Raw genomic sequence first — 24,072 nt, 5'->3', positions numbered from 1 at the left:
CCCGGCCCCTTCTCATCACTCCACAGTTTTGATTGATTTGATTCCTTTAGCCTAAGGCTGAGCTCACACCTTTCATGCAATTCTCGTGCTCGTTGGGTGTTGTGTCATGGCCGCCCAGCGGCCCAATGCATTTCCAATGGAGGTCACATGGTTTGACCCAACATTGTGTTGTGTGAGGGGGAGGGGCGCACGACTGCGCCCCTCCCCCTCACACAACACAATGTTGTGTCAAACCATGTGACCTCCATTGGAAATACATTGGGCGGCCATGACACTACACAACATGCATCCAACGAGCACGAGAATTGCATGAAAGGTGTGAGCTCAGCCTTAGTCTTAGTGATTTTCCACCCTCTAATAAAGTAAGTACCCATATGTAATGGGTACTTATCAGTGGTTTATAGGTTCCTACCTTCTGGTGTGGGATAATGGGCAGGGGAGAGTCCATTCTGGAGGGTGTTGATGCGCTAAATGCAGCGGGACGCCTTGACCTGTGAGGGACACAACACAACAAAACAGGCTCTTAGCATGCAAACCGCCAACACGCCTGCTGGGTTCTTATATCGACTCAGCGACACTTTATGTGACAAAAGCACTTATCAACAGTGGTGTAAAGTACAGTAACTGAGTACATTTACTCAGGTACTGTACTTAAAAGTACTGTACCCAGCCAGCACGCCCACTTAAGTACAATTCTGAGGTATTTTTCACAAAAAAAATCCAATTTTCTGTGCTTTTACTTCTACTCCACTACATCTCAGAGACAAATAAATAATGTAATGTAATGTTCTGTTTATTTCTACTTTATTTATAAACAAGAATTGATAAAAATCAATTAAATACCAGCTGCATTGTTATTATTATCTGCAGGGGTCCGCTATAACTGCCTCTGTGTCCGTTTCAGCGCAGTAGTTTAGGTAGGAACCACAATTCTCTAAGGTGGAACTATTGTGTTCCGAGTCGTTCGTTTCCGCCCGGACATATTTGTGGTGTGCACATACGTCAGCCAATGAGAAAACCAGCTGGACTAGACTACGAGAGGACTAGCTTGCACATCGATGATAGACCCAGCTTGCTATTGTATGCAATCGCAGCTGGTAAAAATCACAGAAACAGTGAACAATACAAATACATTAGATTAGAAGACAACAGAGCATAGAGCAACACATCATTACAATCAACACCACGAATAATAACAAAAGTCTTGGTTATTGTTCCAGAGTACGTTTTTTTTAGGTTATAGGATGTGAAGGGCTGTTTAGGTCAGATTAAATGTAACGTCTTGTCTGAAATATTTTGTTTATTTATTGTACAATATGTGACTTGCGTTATGAGATGTACTTGTTCTGTGTAAGAGGACCACAATGGACATACGTCCTGGACTGTATTGTGTTATGTAGCATGTTATGTAGACATGAGAGGTTCTTGGTTTACCTATTGTTGGAGCCAAAATGCTTTTTGTTTATTTTGTTTTATTTATTTAAAGGAATTAATCACGAGTATAATGTGTCCTTCTTATATTATGACATCATGTCAATCAGTGATGGGTTTTCGACCGTGCGTGGTCGATGGTTCAGTTTGTTATTTGTTTATTTGAAAGTTTACACAGTTTGTTTAAGTTTGGATACTACTGCTGCGAATATGGATTCTCAATAAATGGATTGACATATCCAAAAGAAATGCAACGACTGAATATTGAATTAATCACTGCACGCGTCAAACTACAGTTCAACCCAGTTGCCCTGCTGTTTAGCCTAGAAGTACAGGCTTCACATGACCCTAGATTACTATTTCCATTTGTTTTCCTTGGTTACTGTAAATCGCCCTGGATTAAGAGGGTCTGCTCTTTTTTTTCTCTTCCACTCTGTACATTATGGTGCTTTAAATCTTGTGATATTGAATTGTGTGAATGATATTTTTCATGTCAAGTTTATGAATTGAATATACGTACATAGGACCCGAATGGAAACAAGACCACAAGGACTTGATTTGGTGCCATGCATCCTTTTAGAAAAAGTGTGAGTCAAACACTTTGACTGTACTCAGTTTGGCTGTTTACGTTTCTGTCTAATAATGTATCAATCAATCAATCAATCAATCAATCAATCAATCAATCAATCAATCAATCAATGCCTAAATGGTCAATTGTAAATATCCTCCAATAGTTTTAACTTTTCAAATGAACACAACAAAACCAGAAACTTTACTTGAGCATGGAGAGATTCAGTTGGTTCATGGCCGACTTGATCTTGTTCTGAGCCTCCAGGTGCGTCATGCCATCTGTCGTGACTCCGTCGATGGCTGAGATGACGTCACCCTGGGACAGGTTGCCCCCTGCCGCCTTGCTGCCCGGAGTTATCTGTGGAGGGATTGATTGATTGATTGAAATATTTATTAACAGTTTGCAGAATTACAGTACATTTCAAGCACAAACTCAATACAAAGGCTGTTAACTGTGAGTGGACGACCCAATTAAGCATTACACTTGTTTACAATAGGGTCCACCATGTTCAATTGATCAAAACATTTAGAGAAGTACAAATAGACACTTCTATATAGACAAAGAACAGAACAGGAATTCATCATAATGGAGGTAAAAAGGGAAAAGATTTTACGGGGGCCAGTTTCAAATTGCAGCCATCCGTAGGTGCCCTTTGAGAGCGGTTTTGAAGCAGTCAAGGGATTCGCATGTCTTAATGACTGTTGGTAGGGCGTTCCACATTTTGGTGGCATAGGAGCGAAAAGAATTTAGTCCCTTGTTTGTGCCGAATCTGGGTTGAACATGGTTCGTTGCACACCCTCTGGTGTTGTGGGTGTGGACTTCGTTAACATTAAGGAAGTATCTCGACAGGTACATGGGTATCTTGGTGGAGTATCGAATCTTGTGGACCAGACCCATTGCAAGATGCTGTACTCTGTCGTCGACCCTAAGCCATTCCAGTCTGTCAAAGTGGGCAGGGGTGAGGTGGGTTCGGGGGGTGAGGCCAAGTAGGAGCCTGACCAGTTTGGGAGAGGGGGAGAGGGCCAGTGGTGATTTCGTCGACTAAAACTACGGCGAAAAATGTTCGTCGACTATTGAGCGATTCCGTAACGGGTCTCATGGTCGCAGCCTACGTATTTCCTGTAGGTGGAGACGACACATCTGCGGTTTCCCCGCACCAAGCTTCTACTACAGTGAATGGAAAAGTGACTGATGTTAGTCTGCCTCAAACGTTACTCTTTTACCTGCTTTTTACTAACACTAACATTACAAAGATGCCCAGAACATCGGGATGAACCTGTGTAGTTTATGGCTGCTCCAACAGTAGTGGCAACATTAAAAAAAAAAAAAACGGTATGTCAAAATATCTACCGCGGTGGCCGAGACCAGAGCCATTGAGTAATGGTTGAGACAAAGCAGTGAAAGGTCCTGAAAGATACATAACGTCAGTCTTACCCAATACCCAATCTTTCTTTTTTTAGGAACACAAGGCTGCTGTACTTTATACCTCATACTAAGCATTAAAGTATGAGGTATAAAGTACAGCAGCCTTGAGTTCCTAAAACAGAAAGATTGGGTATTGGGTAAGACTGACATTATGTATCTTTCAGGACCTTTCACTGCTTTGTCTCAACCATTACTCAATGGCTCTGGTCTCAGCCACCGCGGTAGATATTTTGACATTCCGGTTTTTTTAATGTTGCCACTACTGTTGGAGCAGCCATAAACTACACAGGTTCATCCCGATGTTCTGGGCATCTTTGTAATGTTAGTGTTAGTAAAAAGCAGGTAAAAGAGTAACGTTTGAGGCAGACTAACATCAGACACTTTTCCATTCACTGTAGTAGAAGCTTGGTGCGGGGAAACCGCAGATGTGTCGTCTCCGCCTACAGGAAATACGTAGGCTGCGACCATGAGACCCGTTACGTAATCGGTCAATACCTTTTTTCACTGACGAAAACTAAATGGAAAGTAAAATGAAAACTAAGCTATGATGACTAAAACTAAGACTAAATATATTGACAATTTCATCAACAAGCTCACAATGTTTTGTGCTGCGACACGTTGTGAGCTTGTAGATCGGCTATTTTCAGTGCCGAGTGTAAAATCAGTCATTACGACGGCATCAAGGCCCGCCAAAATACATTTTAGTCGACTAAATCAACTGTAGATTTAGTAGACTAAAATATTATGACATTTAGTCGACTAAAACTAGACTAACACTAGACTAAAATGTGAATTAAATTAAAACTATTCAAGAGACTATGACTAAAACTTGCTGCCAAAAACAACACTGGAGAGGGCTCAGGACTCAGGGGGTCAACTGGACGACAGGAGGACTGTTATCCATGGAGGGAGAGGAGGGGGGGGGGGGTCAACATAGGGACAAGGCTATTATCTATGAAGGTGAGAGGGGTCGGGGTGGTCAACTGGACAGAACTATTCAAGAAGCATGTGTCACCCATTCCTCTACTCCGGGGTGGGGACCACCCCCCCACCCCTCCAGGGGTCCTTGAGAGGCTTCTAGGGGGTCTCCGTGCCAAAGTGTTTGATAGTTTTGAGAACCAAATGGGACACTTGTTTGATGTTTGTATATTTCTGACAGTGTATACATGGTGTACTGTACAGTGTACGGACCCCCATAACTATGTACAAAATGGTTATATGGGTCCGTTTGGTTCCATTTGTACGCTGTCAGAGTTATGTACATGCCACCACACAGGTTCCAAATAAAAAAAAAGTATGAGAACTACTACTGAACTATTGCTCATAGGGATGAATGCGAGGGCGCACGCACGCACGCACACACGCACGCACGCACGCACGCACGCACGCACGCACGCACGCACGCACGCACGCACGCACGCACACTTTACTGTACATTTGGATAAAATGTGTCATCACAAACAGCAGCTTGAGGTGTGAATTCCACACTTATTATTCAACCGTTTCAAACTTACACTCTTAATGCTTTATCCACTTAAGCCTGATGCAGTACTTTGTCGTACAGCTCATGCAACACATTGCATGATGACAAATTGAGAGCAGCTTGGAAAATGGTGGAAAACTACCTAACTATAATAATGACATTCCCAAAATATAGGGATGCCACGTTGTTGGAAATGTGTTAAAAATTAAAACACTTTTGTGGAGTTGCACTTCCCCAGGCCTTTGTTTGTGTGACACGTACCGGACCTGTGTGAGATCAACACTCCGAACCCTTCATTCTCTCCGAAATGTAATAGGTTACAAGTACAACTTGGTATAATGAAGATGCATTAGATTATATATACACGCCTTAAAACGGAAAGGCTGAGGCAGCATCATTAAAAGAAAGCCACTACCCGGCCCGCGGAGGGCTGGATAAAAATCTCTGGAATAAGCCAATAGGCTAAGTGGAGGCGCAGCAGTCGCTAATACGCAAAGTCTCTTATCAAGCCTCACTGCCAGCAAACAGGGACACTTTGATACGGAAACGCTGACCCAATGTGTTCGCTAGTCGATAAAGACAGTTACGGCTTTGGAAGCTATATATGCATGAGTTAAAGTAGCTATAACAGTAAGCACTAAAATAGGGCTAAGCCACTGGTTTTCCAAGTGGGGGCCGCGCCACACGCGAGCGTGTGTGTGTGTGTGTGTGTGTGTCTGTCTGTCTGTCTGTCTGTCTGTCTGTCTGTCTGTCTGTCTGTCTGTCTGTCTGTCTGTCTGTCTGTCTGTCTGTCTGTCTGTCTGTCTGTCTGTCTGTCTGTCTGTCTGTCTGTCTGTCTGTCTCCTTGGCATGGAAAAGCCCAGGGGTTTGGGAAACCCCATGGGCCAAGCAAATATTTAGTTTCAGCATTGGCATTGTTGGCAGCACCACCCTGCTATCGACCACTCACAGATGAGCCCTATATTCTTTTAGAACAGGCAAGGGCGCATTATTAATATTCATCGTGGACTTTTGCCTGGATTGAAGTTCCAGTGTGGCCTGAACCGAATACAAATATGTCATGTCGAGTGAACATGTATACTTCGCCCTCTAAACATAACTGCCACAAAAGTGTCCATTTATTTCCAAAAGCAGATATTTGGAGTTAAATGCTGCAGCTCATGAAACTATGTTATCTTATTACATACATAGTGCCAGTCACACAAAAAACAAAAAAACTTGAACTACCAACGATTTGCTATTGTGATATGATTGCTTTAGCATTTGCGTTCCCGGTGAGCAAAGACCTTAAGCTTCCACACCGCAAATGAAGGCACCATGGTGAGTCATTCATGTACGAATGAATGACTCACCTGCTATATTAAGTTTTGAAGCGAGTATTTAGTATTTTCAGGCTGTTTATTCGTGAATAAACAGCATGAAAATGCAAAACACACCCCCAGTGTGTAAAGGCTCTTATGCCAAATTCATAGTTCAAAAGTACGATAGTGTCGCTTAGCCGAAAGGGGGTGCATACTTAGTTTAGACTAGTTATTGGTTAGACATGGGTTAAGGTTAGGTTTAGGTGCGCTGCCCTGTGGGAGGTTAGGGTTAGGGTGAGGGTTTGAGATAGTTTGTAGTTGTAGGACTAATGACTGCATGGTCTACCCAAATGACTAGTCTAAACCAAAAACTGTCTAAACTAAGTACTGCACCCGCCGAAAGTAACCGATTTTCAAGTCATAGCAGCTCGAAAACAAGTTGTTCTCCTTGCGAACAACGGTTGTGCCGTACGTGCGATCGATGCAGGGAGTATAAATCACGTTTTATAGCGAGCCCGTTTGGTTTGGAGTGCGCCAGCATTACAGGGCATCTCTGGTAGCAATACTTTAGTCTAGGCTTACAGGCAACTCGTTAAAAGGGAGTTAAAAATAAGCGTCACCGTCAAAATGCCTGCCACCTCGCTCTGTTTGACCCTGCACTGCCCCCCCATAGCCCCCCCTTCCCCCAATGCCGTCAGCTGCTACTGACACTCACTTGAGTTGAGAGCCCTCTCTCTCTCTCTCTCTCTCTTGACTTTATTTACCTACAGTGTATATAATTGTACTGGCTGTACTGTGCTACTTATGTAATGCTTATATATATACAGTACAGTACATACACATATGCACTAGAGTGCCTCTGCTATCTGCCACCTGAGCACTCTCCAATATGTTCCTCTCTCTCTCATTCTCCTTGGTTATTTTCATGGGCCATAAAGGCTTTCCCCCCCCTTTTTTGCTCACCTCTAATTGGTGTTTTGCTCGTCCATTCATTACTATTTTCTTGTGCATCAAATATGTATGAGTTTCTTTGTGTGGGTGGGGGGGGGGGGGGGGGGGGGGGTGAGCGCTGAGCGCGCATGTGATTGTGTATGCGTGGTTGTGTACTAATGAAGTGTGGAGACGGACGTTTCGGGGGGGGTGTGACACAAGGCTGTCGACTCAATCACACACACATCGCGTGCGCACGCACGCACGGCGCAGTGGAAAAAGTACTCAAATGTTATAAGTAAAAGTATCAATACTGCAATGTAGAAATACTCCGTTACGAGTAAAAGTCCGGAATAAAAAATGTACTTGAGTAAAAGTACAAATACTTACAGTAATAGCATATCTACAAGATGTGAGCTTGTAGATCGGCTATTTTCAAATGGACAAAATGTATATAGGGCTGAAGTGGTTAATGTATGTTTTGTAGTAATAATCAAAATCTCCAAAGTAATTATAGTAACTAAAGGTTTTTAAATAAATAGCAGTTGAGTAATATTTGGATGCAAAATGTAGTTTAGTAGAAGAAAAAGCATTGGAAATCGGTAAGTAGAGTACAAATAACTCACAATCTTACTTGAAGTACAGTACTTAAGCAAAATGTACTTAGTTACGTTCCGCCACCGCACACACATCACACAACAACGCATCTTGATTCTTTTCACATGAATCATACACTTCAAGACCTTAATCTTTGCATATTGCTATTATATGAGCAGTTGAGCACGTGCCGCAAAACGTGACGAATGGCAAACATATCATTTGCACGACTCGTATACATTTTCCCCTGACATCTGCCTGATGGCTATAGCTTCAACAAATGAGCCTAATATTTAATCCAAGCCAATTCATTCCCTATACTGTACATCAGTGTTGATTTGGTAGACTAAAACTAAGACGAAAAGTACTGTTCGTCAACTGCCTTTTCCCACTGACAAAAACTAAATTGAAACGAAATGTTAGGACGGGACTAGTGGACAAGAGATCCAGTATGAGTCATTTTACACTTGGTTGCATGCTGAAAATAGCAGATCTACAAGCTCCAGCTGCGGCGCGTTGTGAGCTTGTAGAACTGCTATTTTCAGCAAGTGTAAAATCAGTCATTACGACGTCATCAAGGCCGGCCCAAATACATTTTAGTCGACTAAATCAACTGTAGATTTAGTCTACTAAAACCTTATGATATTTAGTCGACTGAAACACTAAAACATTCCCGGTGACTAAAATGTGACTAAAACTAAATGAAAACTATTCAAGAGACTATGACTAAAACTAAATTAAAAATGTGCTGCCAAAAACAACCCTAAATGTAGGGACATTTACCCAAAATGACACCAATGAACAGCTCTGCTTTTATTTGATTTTTTTTATCCACCCAACACCCATCCATTACGTAGTAGCCAGCATAGCTGGCTACTATGTTTAGTCACAGTCTATTGAATAAAATCTCAAAAGTTTTAGTCATGTTTTAGCCGACAAAATCTACAGTTGATTTTGTCGACAAAAAATATTTTTGGTGAGCCTTGAATGTCTTCTTTTAGTCTTTTACTTTTAGTCCAGTTTTTATTTGTTGACAAAATTGCCAATATATTTAGTCTCCGTTTTAGTCGTCATAGCTTAGTTTTTGTTGAGTTTCTCGCCAGTGGAAAAAAAGGTAATGGACGGACATTCTTCGTCATAGTTTTAAGCCACTGAAAAACCAACACACAGACGCAATAATCGATGAGTCGGGCTAACAAGATGTGAGGAAGTCAGTGGCTTCAACTCCTCTTCTTTCCAACGTCCATAATTGGGACCCGGGGGAAAGAAGTTGAGGTTGAAATCCAAAACGACGCCAGCCAGGGCATACACATAGCATCAAACTGTAATGTCACCCTGAATTGTCACATCTAAAGCGGCCGTGTTTTATTATGACTGCCTGTCAGAGCCCGAGAAGGATAAAACACAGAGGTCCAACAGTACGATGTCATGTTGTTGGACGCGGAACAAAGCCCTGAGGGCCTTTGCTTGGATGACAAAACAATAAACTGATAGATTGTCGGGAGGCCCGAACTGACAGACCGGCATGACGCCAATGTCACACACGCTGTCTCACTGATAAACACTGAAGCATGCATAGACGCACGCACGCACGCACGCACGCACGCACGCACGCACACAGTAGTGGAAAGTAATTAGTACGTTTACTGCGCTTAAGTACAATTTTGTGGTACTTTGACTTTACTGGAGTATTTCCAATTTTCTGTACTTTTACTTCTACTCCACTACATCTCAGAGGCAAATATTACACTTTTACTCCACTACATCTATTTGAAAACTGGTTACTTTATAGATTTTTATTATTATTACAAAACAAAACATACATTAACACCCCGAACGCCCGGGGGTATTTTAACCGTTAAATCAGGACGCCCAGCGATTTGTTGCTTCAGAGCCTATATTTCAAGGTTGCTCCGTGCCTTTTTTGGAAGTAGCTAGAAGTAGCTAGATGTAGCCAAAACACCCCCGAGGGGATCGACAACAACGGGAAGTATGATGACTTCTAACGCGACAAGCGACCGGACCGCGATGGGCCGTCAAAGACACAATCTTTGGTTAGAATTGGACGGATTGGTTTAGATACAAGAGTTATTCACGTTTGAAGATCCTCCCATCCACTAAAATGGAGGGGGACCACTTTGGAAGACGTCCCAACCGGAAATGACATCGAATGTTGCTCAATCGACGCTGCCAGCATGTAGACTATTTGATAGGATGCCGCTCGGAGTGTTAAACCCATTTAGGCCTGACGTCGAAATTTAAAAAAATGTCTTCTAAATCCTGACAGTTTTCTGAAATACCTATGTTTCTATATGAGTGGTGCTCAATATTTCATTTCAAGGACCCCAAAAATTATATGAAATTGGCTGCCAACGAACCCCCATTTGAAAATATGTTGTTCCAGGCAGGGACGCCCCAGAAGCAAAGATTTGAGTTAAAAACGTTCGCTCTGAAAGAATATATATCCAAAGACTTGCGCCACATTTTCACGATTTTTCAAAAAATAGCAGATCTACAAGCTCGTAGTATGGCACTCGGTGCCGCGCTATGATCTTGTAGATCTGCTATTTTTCAGTAGATAAAGTTTAAAATAATGGTTAAAACACCAAAAGGGGTTCCCGCCGAGAAACCACTACAGCCCTGCATACATTTGAACAATCTATAAGCTCACAATGTGTCACATCGAGACACATTGTGAGCTTGTACTTGTAGATCTGATATATATATATATATATATGTGTGCTTTTACTTTTACTTTTACTAATTACATTTTGAATTCAATCTGAACTTTCACTTGTAACAGCTAGTATTTCTATATTGCAGTGTACTTTTCCTTGAAGTAAAATATAGAGTACGAGTACAAGCACTTTTTAGTACTTGGCGATACCAAGTACCGATAAATACGAGTACTTCATTATTCTTGAGTAACCACTTATTTTACCCCCTTTTTCCTCATAGATGCAGATCAGATGGATGTCCGATCTACACTTGTCATTTATCCTTATATGTAGATTGGCTGTTTTTGGCTGCAGTGTTGGGTCAGACTTGCTCCCGTTGCATTCGTTCAGCCTATAGTGTCCTAATTGGATGTTTTGGTATACTCGGGTCAGAGTATCGTGGCCGGTTTCCGAGTATCGAGTACGAGTACTTGAGGGTGCTATATCGGCACCGAGTACAACCAATAGCAGTATCTGTATCGGAAAACAACTCTAGTAAAAATATTTGAGTACTTTTCCCACCACTGTGCACCCCCCCCACCCCACACACACACAGACACGCAAATGTGCAGGCATGAACATTGTGTCACACATACAGTATGGACAGTATGGAATGAACAGTGAACATGGCGTGTGGAAGCAGCAGAGCGGCGTGGACAGTGCGGCGGACGGTGAAACGATTGAACACTAATTAAACGAAACACAGACTCGCAGAGTTGAATAAACAACACCCCTTTTTTTTCTTTTTTTTTACCGTGCAGGAGAGTAAATACCGGCAGGATTATGATGTCACACATGCACACGCGCACACACACACACACACACACACACACACACACACACACACACAGACCTGCACCACTGACTGACCACGTAAAGAAAAGATGTATGTCTGTCTGTCTGTCTGTCTGTCTGTCTGCTTCTAAAACGGTTAGTCCCAATACTCGATTCCGAGATTGGCTGGTTTCACAATAATCCACGCCTTCAATCACTTTATATCATTCCCAGCTGATCCCGCAGCTCTGTATAGCTGAACTGGGGAAGAGGACATAGAGTATATAAAAGGATAGAGACTGAACTGGCGCGAAGCTCCGCCCCCCCCCAGCTATTCATGTCAGTGGAAGTTGCTCAGTGGCGTTTTGAAGCACCCGGAAGACTGCCGGAAGTACCGTCTCAGAACGTCTACTTCCGCATTTGACCACCACATTTTGGTGGTCAAATGCGGAAGTGCAACCGAGCGCTCAATGTTAAAGCCCAGCTGCACGGGGTTACTCGGTCATTAATCCACGGGTCCGCCTGTAGTCCCTCCTCCTACCACTAGGGCCCAGAGCTTCAACGTTGAATAGCCTCACTGGCCCCTTGGGAAGAGGAGCACTTGATTGCCTTACACACCCTGGCCGTGCGGGCGTCTCTAAGCACCGCCCGCGCTCATGAATGTGAATGAATGTGTGGCTCCGGGGCGGCCTTGTATAAAGACATCAAGCGCCTCCTATCCCCCCGTCACAGAGACTGTAGTAACAACAAGGACGTGTGTGGCTCGCTCTGGTGGGCGCAAAGCGTAGCTATACTTTTGTGAATTTAATAGTTTTATGAGGTTCATATTGCTATATGTTTGTAACCGTTTTAGAAAAGCAATAAGCCGCGCGAGGTCTCAGGTTACCGTGCATTTTATAATGGCTGAGAGGGTCAGAGACACTCCGCTACGCGTCGGGTCTCACTACGCCTCTCAGCCATTGTAAAATACCCGGTAACCTGAGACCTCTTGTGGCTTATATTGCTTTAATCAATTTTAACCACTTAAACTCTCTAAGACTTACTGTAAGAACCCGGATTCGAGTTGTAACTGTATTTTGACCGCTTACTTCAGTCACCAAATCTCTTCGCCAAAAGATAGCCGATCTAACAAGCTCAATGCGCTCTGTCTGAGCTTATAGATCGGATATTTCTGGCGAATGTTACCCACAGAACACAAGGCACGCTGGGGGGGGGGGGATTAGGGGGGGGGTTCAAGTGGTCAAGTAGCTAGCCGCCCATGACCTCATGTCCAGAGGATGAAACTGAGCACAACGTGAAGGGAATAAAGCTTACTAAAGGTAACACAAGCTGTCATGTCACCCCACCTCTCTCCATCTCTCAATGGCCCGTCTGTCTGTCTAGCCTTTCTCCCATGCTATTTAAAGCAGTGGTTCCCAAAGTGGGGGTCCGGGGCCCATCTAAATGATAGTTTGGAACCAAATGGACCCTTATGGGTCTGTAACTCTGAGTGTATTTGGTTTCATTTGTACACTCTCAGAGTTAAATTTAACATTGATTTTACAATATAAAGTGGGGTCCCAGAGATAGAAATGCCATTAAATGGGGGGGTCCGTAGACTAATGCACGTCAAACTGGGGGGTCCTTGAAATTAAACGGGTTGAGAATCCACTGATAGAACAAACAAAATCTTCTCTTATGGGGGTCCCTGGCATATCTTTTCAAATGGGGGTCCGCAGGGCTAATTAGTGTCAATTTGGGGGTCCTTGACATGAAAAAGTTTGGGAACCACTGATTTAAAGGAAATGCCGAAAATCTGCCCTCAGACCAGCCAGGAGAGAGAGAGAGAGAGAGAGAGAGAGAGAGAGAGAGAGAGAGAGAGAGAGAGAGAGAGAGAGAGAGAGAGAGAGAGAGAGAGAGAATGGGAGGGTAAACAGGGAAGTGGGAGAGAATATACCTCAAAGTACACAAGTATTTATTTGAACAAGCTTTGATTTACCTCAGTGTGTGTGTGAGCAATGAGCATACGTTTCCATACATGAGTACATTTCCTACTCTTTCTGTGACTTGAGTAAAAGAAACAAGGGATATACAGTGTGGTCTAAAGTAACTAAGTACATTTACTCAAGTACTGTACTTGTTTTGAGGTATTTTTTTTATTTGACTATATTGGAGTATTAACAATTCTCAGTATACTTTTACTTCTACTCCACTACATCTCAGAGGCAAATATTGTATAGCCTATACTTTTAGTCCACTACAATTATTTTAGTTACTAGTTACTCTGTAGATTTATTAGATTTGTATTATAAAATATATACTGACCACTCTGCCCTATATACTTTTTGTCAATTTTAAAACAGCCGATACATAATGAAAACTTGAAATGGGACATATACTGCATGATGAGTATAATTTTACATTTGGTATACTTCAAGTACTTTGTGATACTTTTGTACTTTTACTCAAGTACATTTTGAATAAGGGACGTCTACTTGTAACAGGCCGGTATTTCTATATTTGCAGTATTGATACTTTTACATGTATCAAAAATGTAAATTATTTTCCCACCACTGCAAGGGATAGTGTATATACAGTAGAATGGGTTTTTGTACTAAAAGTGAGGCCGCATTCTTTCCACGTCAACTCTATTCTGGAGAGCCTATGGGGTTACATATGTGACGTGTGTCTTCGTCAGGAATTACAACATTACATAACCGCCCGCACACACGCACACACACACGCACACACACGCACACACACACCCTCCTGCAGACACGCCCTCACACATACATTATGGAGTAGACACACACATCCCAGGTGTGTCCAAAACATGATTTGACTATCTGACTACACGTTTTGACTATTGTACGAAACGTGAAATATTAGACAAGACACAATGTATGCGTGGTTGGTCCTTACCCTGGAGATGGTGAGGGGCATGTTAAAGTCCTTCCCTCCCTGTAGCCTGAAGCCCCATGGCGCGGCGCCGCTCAGAGTCACTGGGAACGCGGCCATCTTCTGTATATACTAGCAAACCGACCGGCAATTCCTCCGGAAAATTCCTTCCAAATTCGATGTTGTTCTCCTGCTACTGCTGCTATACTGCCCGTTCTCCTGTCCCAAAGCGATGTTCCCTTTGACCCGAACGGCAGTTCTCGACCTCCTCAGTCCCGCGTGCAGACTTCTCTCGCAGAGCTCAGGACAAACACCCGGGGTTGGGGTGGGGTTGGTTGGTTGGGTGGGGGGTATCTTTGGTATAGGGTGGCGATGGTGGGGGGGGGTGGGTCAGATGCCCGTGGAACCTCTTTGCTGCAACACACACACACACATACACGCACGCACGCGCACACACACACACACACACACACACACGGGTGCACACACACACACAGAGAGCTTGAGTGAGCCGTCACACAGCACCAAACCGGACAAAAAGAGTATAGCCGGTCGGGAGTTCTAAACCACACACAGTCCCAAACAACCTAAAATATCCATCCATCCCAATTCTCCCTCCCAGACCTCCGAGAACCTCTAAACTCAAACACTTACCCCTGAGGAACTCCTGCCGGAACTTCTGTGAGCTGAGGATACAAGAAAGCCGTGTGTCGTCGTCTTGCAAACCAAGCAAGCACACACGCAAACAAACGAACGGGTGGGGGAAAAAAAGCACCAGCAGTTTAAAACGTTGCTAGTGAATAAGCAGAAGCGGTGTTAGCTAGTGTAGGGCGCTGAGGGTGAGGGACACGCACTAAGAATAGCAGAGTGGCGAGTGGAGACCTGTGGACCCTGGCCCTTATAAGGCCAGTAACACGAGGCCCCCAGAATGCCTTGGTGACGATTCATGCCGCCAATATAGACCCCTCTTACTGCAACACATTCTGTCTCTCTCTCTCCCTATCTCTCTCTCTCTCTCTCTCTCTCTCTCTCTCTGCGGTCAGTTTATGTCACCACCATGTTCTTCTTAATCAGTCTAGTGTTCACGTCACTTTCCATTCTTCAGTCCCTTTATCTCTCTCTCTCTGTCTCTCTCTCTCATATCCCATGGGTGAGGAAACAACACATTACTGTAAGTTGACCCTCTAGTAAGAAGATGACCCCTCCCCCCCCCCCCCCACACACACACACGCACACACAGGTGCCAACAGTGTACTGTATACGTGCGAGCCCTGGTGTTGATGTGTGTGTACTGTGTGCATGTTTGTACAGTGCACGTGCTATACTGTATGCACAGAGTCAGACACACATGCTACGTATAGCGTGTGTGTTTGTAGGTGTCTTGTCTGAGTGTCTGCATGTTGCTATATGCACATGGATCCAGATAAAGCCACACAGCACTTTGAAATGTGCTTGGAGTTATACTTGGAACATGTGTTGTCCCCGTTTGTTCTTTAGGCCTGATATGACGTCGACATTTAAAAAATGACTTCTAAATCGTGCCAATTTTCTGAAAAACCTCATGTTTCTATGTCAGTGGTTCTCAAACATTTTCATGTCATGGACCCCCAAAAGTATATGTAATTGGCCGCCGACCCCCATCTAAAAATATGTTGTTCCAGGGACTCCCCAGAAGCAAAGATTTGAGTTAAAAACGTTCGCTCTGAAATGATATATATATATATATTCAAGGATTTGCGCCACATTTTCACGATTTTTCAAAAATAGCAGACCTACAAGCTCGTAGCGCGGCACTCGGCGCCGTGCTACGAGCTTGTAGAGCTAAAAGTATAACATAATGCTTACAAAACACCAATAGGGGTTCCCGTCCTGCAGAATGGCTTAAGAATCACCAGGTCAGGACATCAAATCTCAATCTCAACCCTGGAAATGTGAGCATTAAAAAGGTAGGGCAAGTGATATGTTTTGGTGGAAACGTTAAAGCCATATCCTGGTAGTAATTATTGCTGTGTGTGTGGACTGTTTGTTCAGTGACCGGGGTCTCCATGCAGCCCTGAACAGAAAATAGTTTTTCCGGTGTATTGGCAAATTATCACCGATTTCTCAGCTTCAATTCGATAGTGTTCAATGACATACATTAGCGGATGGATTTGGAAATGGATGTGCCTGATGTATCCTCCTGTATGAATTCTCTCTCCTAATTGGATACAATTGGTATCCCTATAGAGCGTCGCAGTCCCGCCCCCTACCATGGCCCAGGAAATGATTCTCCGTTCATTTTCCTCATAGACATTTCAGAAAGTATTTATTTAAAGACGTTTACGCCGCGGACAAAGCCAACTCGAGTCGTGACAAATCATGACAACAAACACAATTTTTTGGGCCGAACAAATAATTAGAAAGAAGAAAAAAAACGGCAGGTTACAACACTTTTTTTGTTGTTTTTCTTCTTTGTAATTATTTGTTTGGTCCAAAATATTGTTTGTGTTGTCATGAGTTGTCACGACTCGAGTTGGCTTTGTCCGCGGCGTAACCGTCTTTAAATAAATACTTTAAGAAATGCATTGGGATTCATTTCCTGGGCCATGGTAGGGGGCGGGACTGCGACGCTCTATATAGCTGCTGCGCTGAAAATGCATTTTCTGTTTATTAAAGAGCTGGAGAGACATCATGAACAAACACTAGATAGCAATGATTACTATCAGAATAGAGCTTATTCTTACTGGAAAATTGTTACATTTAGTTGGTTTTGTAGTTGCTGCTGTTTTCTTAAACTTCAGCGATGGTAGACGGACGTAAGACCACGTAAGCAACGGAGCGGACTATATATATGTATAAAATAAGCTTGTGTTTTTTGTGTCCGTTTGACTCCCCCACGCAAGGAACAATGTCGAGGCCTTTAGACTCAAAGCTTTCTCCACGTTTGTGCGAGATATTCTATTCACTCAATTCACTGTTAATCAATTGAATGTTAATTTTATCCAAAATATTTATAACAATCAGAACCATACTCTGAGTTATTGCGACGCATGTCGCATTTACTATGAAATCTCGCATTTCCCGGTTAGTCAGTTGTTTGGTTGGTTGGTTGGTTGGTTGGTTGGTCACCCCAACCCTGATGTCATCAATATTATTATGGGAATGCCCATATATGGAGATCCCTGATGTCATCAACATTGGCCTGCAACTCTACAACTGACCTCAAACCTCAAACCCTTAATTAGATCTCCATATATGGAGCTGAGCTGTTCTTACATTCCATATGTTGATCCTTCCCCATCCATCCTTCCTCTTCGATGTCTCCCTTTTGACTGATACCTGTCCATTCAAACTCTAGACGGGACTCATAAAGTCATTAGTGCAGCCGCGCCCGGCAGCCGGCGAAAACTAAGGCCCGGCCCTACCTGGGTCCTCGTCAAACCCTGTACACTCAAGACACTGCCCCCCGCTGCCACCCTTAGATCTCCATATATGGAGCTGACCTGACATTCCATATGTTGATCTGACCTCATCAAACCCTGTACACTCAAGACACGCTCCATATATGGCCAGTACAGAATTCATTCCATATGTTGATCTTACCCCCCCATGCCAAAGCGCCAGCGCTCGCCCAGCAGTCTGCTGTCACCCAGGCGGATATGTTGATCTGACTCCCCATTCCAAGGCACCAGTGTTCGCTCATAGTCTGCTGTCACCCAGGCGGTTGCTGCTGTCAGGGACCCTAGTGTACCGTCGGCCAAACTTCCGAAACGGTAACCGAGGGTTCCGAAAGGGGCTAGGGCTGAGGGAACATTAGTCCGTCCAAAATACGGAAAAGGTAACCGAGGCTAAGAGAACATAGGCATGACCCCATGAGATATTATGCATGCACCCTGGTACACTTTTAGTTAGGTAAAGTTAGCTTAAGTTGTGGCAAATCTGGAGAAAAAAAATGCTTACCACTAGCTTTCTTCACAGATGTGTTCATAAAGGTGTCTACAATCACATATAAATTTGTTCCAACCCAACTCCCTTGGGAAACTTTGTGACAGCTGCTGAAAGTTGGGGTACCATTATCAACCAATAAGGCAAAAATCTAAATTTCATTATACTTTAAGTAGCATGTGACATGTCAAACTAGGGGGTTTTCATGATGCTGAATCCATTGCAAGCATTAGTTTTGCACAAAAAACACTCCTTTGCCTAAAAATGCCCATAGCTGTCAGCACATTTGGCTATGGCCGAATTTAGCCCAAGGAGTATAGCCCAAGGAGTATTTTCGTGCAAAACGAATGCTTGCAATGGATTCAGCATCATGAAACCCCCCTAGTTTGACATGTCACATGCTATTTAAAGTATAATGAAATTTGGAATTCTTTGCCTTATATTGGTTGATAATGGTACCCCAACTTTCAGCAGCTGTCACAAAGTTTCCCAAGGGAGTTGGGTTGGAACAAATGTATATGTGATTGTAGACACCTTTATGAACACATCTGTGAAGAAAGCTAGTGGTAAGCATTTTTTTTTGCAGATTTGCCACAACATAAGCTAACTTTACCTAACTATTTATTAAAGGCATTAAAAACAAGGCTTCAGACATCTCAAAACAAACTGCTCAGCTTACTACTTGGCCTTACACCTAAAAAGCCTGGTCTCAGTGGTCTGTGTTACAAAGTTGCCGTGTGAACCCGGTGGTCTGGAGCGGATGCTATCGTTACGTCATGTTGTTGTAGTCACTTCCATAGATCACTTCAATAACATTAAAGACACACACAGGCACGCCGACGCTGCATACTGTTGCCACCTAAATCTAAATGTGGAATGCTGCCTAGTGCCTACCATACCAACAGACATCAAAAAGTGTGACTATACCTCCGGATAATCGGTATCGGCCGTGGGAAGTCCATATTAAAAGATCTCTCTCTCTCTTTTCTTTTCCTCAATCCTCACACAGACATCATCATAACAAACTCATTCACAATTTCACATAAAAGTTCACCGCTGAGTCCGCTCACACACACAAACACATGCATCATGCATGCACAACATGCACGCACGCACGCGCACGCGCGCACACACACACACGCGCGCGTGTCAGAGAGAGACACGCGCATCCATGCACGCACATTGACCGGGCATATCATCATCATCATCATTCATCTAGTGGCAGCGGTGGCCGAACGGATAGCGGAGCGGTCTTGATACCGGAAGGTCGCCAGTTCGAATCAGCGGTCCGACACGTTAAAATTACCACCGCTGAAGTGCCCTTGAACAAGGCATTGAACCACTACGATGAAATGTGTTCTATGAGCAGGGCCTGGCTGGAAACAAGTTCTTGAGCTTAGCCCAGATACCCTGGGTAAATATAGTAATCATTTCATTTCATCATTTAATTTCATCATCATCAATACTGACCTTTCGCCTCTAGAGGGGGCCATATGGCAGCAGCCATCAGGCCTATAGCCATTAACCAAGTCAATCACCAGATTCCATCACTACATTATTCATCATTGATTGATTGATTGATTGATTGATTGATTTATGTATTGATTGAATGAATAGTTAGAATGTATAAACAGCAACAGTCAAACACAAGGGATAGCACCAAAAAAAAGTCCCTGCGGTCTTGAAGTTGTTCCCCTGCAATCAATTCATGACATGACAACAAAAAACAATATCATCACAGGTAATAACAAAAAAAAATCATCAATCAATAAAGAAATCAAATAATGTTTGTTTGTTTGATTGATTGATTGTTTGTTTGTTTGTTTGATTGATTGATTGATTGATTGACTGATTGATTGATTTATTGATTGAAGTATTTATTAACAGTTTGCAGAATGGGTACATTTATCACATGACAGCACAACTCGATACAAAGACTGCATGTTACTGTGGACGACATGCTGATAAAGCATTACACTTGTTTACAACAGGGTCCACCATTTTCAATTCATCAGAACATTTAGAGACATACAAATATACACTTCTATATAAAAGATGTAAGGAGGTAAGATGGGGCTTGTGGCTGTGGGTGTCGCTCACTTTTCACCCGATTATCCATAATTATCCTGCATCATATCTGAATTTGCTGCTGAATGATATAATTTCAACCATGTCATGTCAGTATTATTATTGTACAGTATAGCTGTCATCTGTCATTTTAAGCTGCTCTATATTTTGTCAGGCAGGGGGGGGGGGGGGGGGGGGGAGCAGATCTAGAAGCTCACAACGCGTTGCCATGCGACTCATGAACTTTATCACACAACAACAAAGCATACAGGGCTTATGGTAAGTGGTTTATACAATGCAGCACAACGTATTGTTTGTGTTTACGGGGGTTTTTCCGATTAGTAAATCAGCAGATTCCAGGAATGCATGATGCATGAATGAATGGATGGATGTATGGATGAAACACATTTCAAAACACTCCTGCAGAAGCGGTTTCTTGTCACTGGAACATTTCTCTCCCTCTCTGTCTCTCTCTCTCTCTCTCTCTCTCTCTCTCTCTTTGTATATGTCGTTGGCGTTTTTGTTGTTTACTGAATGCAAATGGTAACTTTGCCTCCATTTTCACCTAGCCTATACACCGTTGCCCTATTGTTTATTAATAAACAATAGGACAAGGCTAATGGGCTAATTAGCCCATTATAGTCCTCACTGCAGTGAAGGCTATATCTTCCTGCATGGGGTCTGTTCACACAATCAAGTTAATGCATAACAGGCCTACAATGGGATTCCACTGCATTGCATAATATACTCCAGGAAGCTGGCTAAGATGTGTACATGCACTTCATTTAGAGCATATCTCAACTGTTCTTTATAATATGACCGCTGCGAACAACTTAGGAACTGTGAGAAATTCTCTATGATCCGATGCAAAATTATACCCGGAAATTATCACACCCTTTTTTAAATGACCGCTACTTCAAACATGGCTCTATCTTCTAAACTGTTTGTGCGACATATTTCCTGAGGTGCTCAAAATGTTCAGAATACTCATGTTTGAATATTCAATAGACCATATGCACACGGCGGTCATCTTTCCACAAGGGTGCAGAATATAGCCGCAATTTGCCGTTGACCGCCTACAGGTATACATACAACTAATTGTATTAAATTACGTCAAACTCACCAACATTGCAGCTGTACGAAAAGCTTGAATGATCCTCTTACTATCTGCAAAGTGTTTGTTTCATAAAAATCCACCGTAGACATGTTTATATGAGCTACTTTATGTCAAGACATTCCTTGCGGGTGATTCTTTTTCTAAGTGTTTCTAAGTTTGGAAGCGCTCGCTTTCAGTAACGCAACATCCTGCTGCCTCCTGCATTATGTGCCAATTCAAAACAGGTGGTACGCAGGGCTGTTGAGTGATTATCCAACGAGCGCTTCCAAACTCAAACACTTGAGTTTGTCGAGCATCTCAGAACATTTGTAGCTCCAACGGTTTAGAAGAAAGGCATGTTTTAAGTTGCGGTCATTTTAAAAAGGGTGTGGTCATTTTGGGGGTATTTCGCCCCGGATAGAGAAATTCTCACAGTTCCTGAGTTGTTCGCAGGGGTCTATATTAGCTAAGAACAGTTGAGATATTCTCCGCCAAATGAAGTGTAAACATATCTTAGCCAGGTCCTGGAGTAGCCTGATTTTGAAGATTGAATATTGGTCTTCACACAACTCTAAGATTCTATAGATTATTACAAGCATGACTCTCTGGTGGACAAACCAATATACATGGATCCAAGTACAGATTCTCTAGTCACTAGAGAATCTGTACTTATTATCTGTACTATATTGGTTTGTCTCTAGAGTATAGTGTACAAACTAATAAAATCCTATTCCTATTCGCTATATACTGCACCATCAGTGGTTCCAAACCTTTTTAGCCCGTGACCCAAAAGAAAAATGAGATGTTTTCCGGGGACCCAAACTAGTGAAAATAACAGATATACTGCTGACTATTTTCACTGCTTCTTAAACATTTGTTTGTTTTGTCTAATTTATGAAATTTCTTTGATTTCTTCATGAAATTACTGGGGGGAAAAAATCATTGAATCTTGTTTTTAATTCATGAAAATCTTTTTTTGTGAATGTTTTTTGAAAATGTTTTGAAACAATAATGACTAAAAACTAAATGTAGGAAACAAAAAATAAATAAAGGGACTCATAAAAAACTGGGTCTGCCGACCCAATGTTTGGGAACCAGGGCTGTACAATACATGACCAGCACAGGCACAGTAGGTCAGGTGGAATATCAATCAATCAATCAATCAATCAATCAACTATACTACCTACTGTACCTACGAGACCTCTGAGCTGTGACTGTGCTGCGTCGAGGCAGCTCCAACTCAGGAGCGCATTCTTTTATCTAACGCGCCTGCATTGCGGGTGCTTTGAAGAGGCACTTTCCATTGTCCTAAACCTGTGTGCATAAGATAATAGCAATAATAGGGAAAGCGCATCAACACACCTACAGACACACCTCCACCCGTAAATAAAGGTGTCGGCATAATGTATAGTGGGTGTAGTGGCCGCAAGATATCGTTTACGCATAGTGGAAGCTCCTAAATGCATAATTCACGGATAATAGTTAATGCTTGCGGGTAAGGCACGGCATACGATAGGCATACGTGCTCAAACAGCTCAAAGGGTGCAGATGAAGAACAGCTGCACAAATTGGCGTCATTAAGGCGTGCATGGCAACAGTTTGTGTCGCGAATGATGTCACAGCATAAGATATAAGATGATGCACATTGTTGAAAATGACTGTAGACGTCGAGAGAGAAGAGAACGACAGACAGACAGACAGACAGACATACAGACATAGCGATGTTGTCTTGGACCGTTCCCAAAGCAGGAGGACCAGAGCGAGCCTTTCATGCTGCTGTAGCAGTGAGGAACAAACTGTATTCCTTCGGAGGCTACTGTTATGTATGGAGATACGACAACATGGCACAGATGGATGTCCATGTCTTCAACACAGTGTCTTCATGCTGGAAGAAGTTACCTCCCGTGAGTCCTGGAGGAGGAGACGGTCACCTAGAGGTTCCATCCAGGCGCTACGGCCACACAGCTGTGTTGGTTGAAGATACAGTCTACATCTGGGGAGGGGCATGGCAAATGTGCTACAATGTGCTTTATGCATTTGATGTCGACGTCCACAGATGGTTCAAACCCAGGGTTTCTGGGACTGTTCCAGAGGAGAGGTACTGCCACTCAGCCAGTGTGTTGGGGAAGGTCATGTTTATCCATGGAGGATCCAAGCTGACTGGATGGACTAATGACATGTGCAAGTTGGACACCAGCACAATGGTCTGGTCTTTAATTAACATCAGAGGAACTCAAACGCCTGATTCATTGAGTCACTCTGCCACCATCATCGGGACAAAGATGTTTGTATTTGGGGGCCAAGGGGGCCAGCAGGGGTTCTACAACAGCATCAGAGTGTTTGACACAGAGACAAACCTGTGGATGATCACACCTTCTGCACAACTTCTACCAGAGCGACGCTGTTATCATTCAGCATTTACCTACAATGGAGAGCTGTACATATTTGGGGGCTGGAATGCTAAACAGATCTTCAATGATGTGTGGAAATTCAGCCCAGAGACCTTCTCCTGGAAGAAGGTTAAGCCCAAGGGGAAAGGACCATGCCCAATGCGTAATATGTGCTGTTGCATTGTGGGAGATCATATCATCCTCTTTGGAGGATTCAAAGGAAATCACACTATCCCTGATGAGCTGTTCATCTTAGACTTGAGTCCTAGTCTTAAGATATTATGTATGCTAGAAGTTATTCAGTACACTCTGGACCAATCAGAACTCCCACACGGCATCAGGTGGGAACTGGCAGCCATGACCAAAACATCGTCAAAAAACAACATGTCAGCCAACTGAGAGAAAACAAGACATTCAACCTGACAATGAAGGCCCGTCCCTAACCGGGCCAGCCCTACAGTGTTACTGTACTCTGTTGGACTGAGTGTT

General features: G+C 43.1%; 1 protein-coding gene across 1 annotated transcript in view; it reads right to left on the bottom strand.

Annotated features, from left to right (window-relative positions):
• Nucleotides 1-14,933, bottom strand: part of ldb3b (LIM domain binding 3b) — a 29,102-nt gene extending 14,169 nt beyond the window's left edge. Inside the window, exons 1-4 of the mRNA XM_079492123.1 lie at nt 14,761-14,933; nt 14,131-14,520; nt 2,208-2,359; nt 413-491 (exon numbers count right to left, since the gene is read on the bottom strand). Of these exons, the coding sequence (XP_079348249.1) occupies nt 413-491; nt 2,208-2,359; nt 14,131-14,226 (327 nt within the window). The 5' untranslated portion in view covers nt 14,227-14,520; nt 14,761-14,933. The remainder of the gene's footprint in view (nt 1-412; nt 492-2,207; nt 2,360-14,130; nt 14,521-14,760) is intronic.
• Between the last annotated feature and the right edge of the window lie 9,139 nt (nt 14,934-24,072).

This window comes from Electrona antarctica, assembly GCF_951216825.1.
Source record: "Electrona antarctica genome assembly, chromosome: 22".
NCBI classification, from domain to species: Eukaryota; Metazoa; Chordata; class Actinopteri; order Myctophiformes; family Myctophidae; genus Electrona; species Electrona antarctica.
This window is presented reverse-complemented; position numbering and strand designations above follow the sequence as displayed.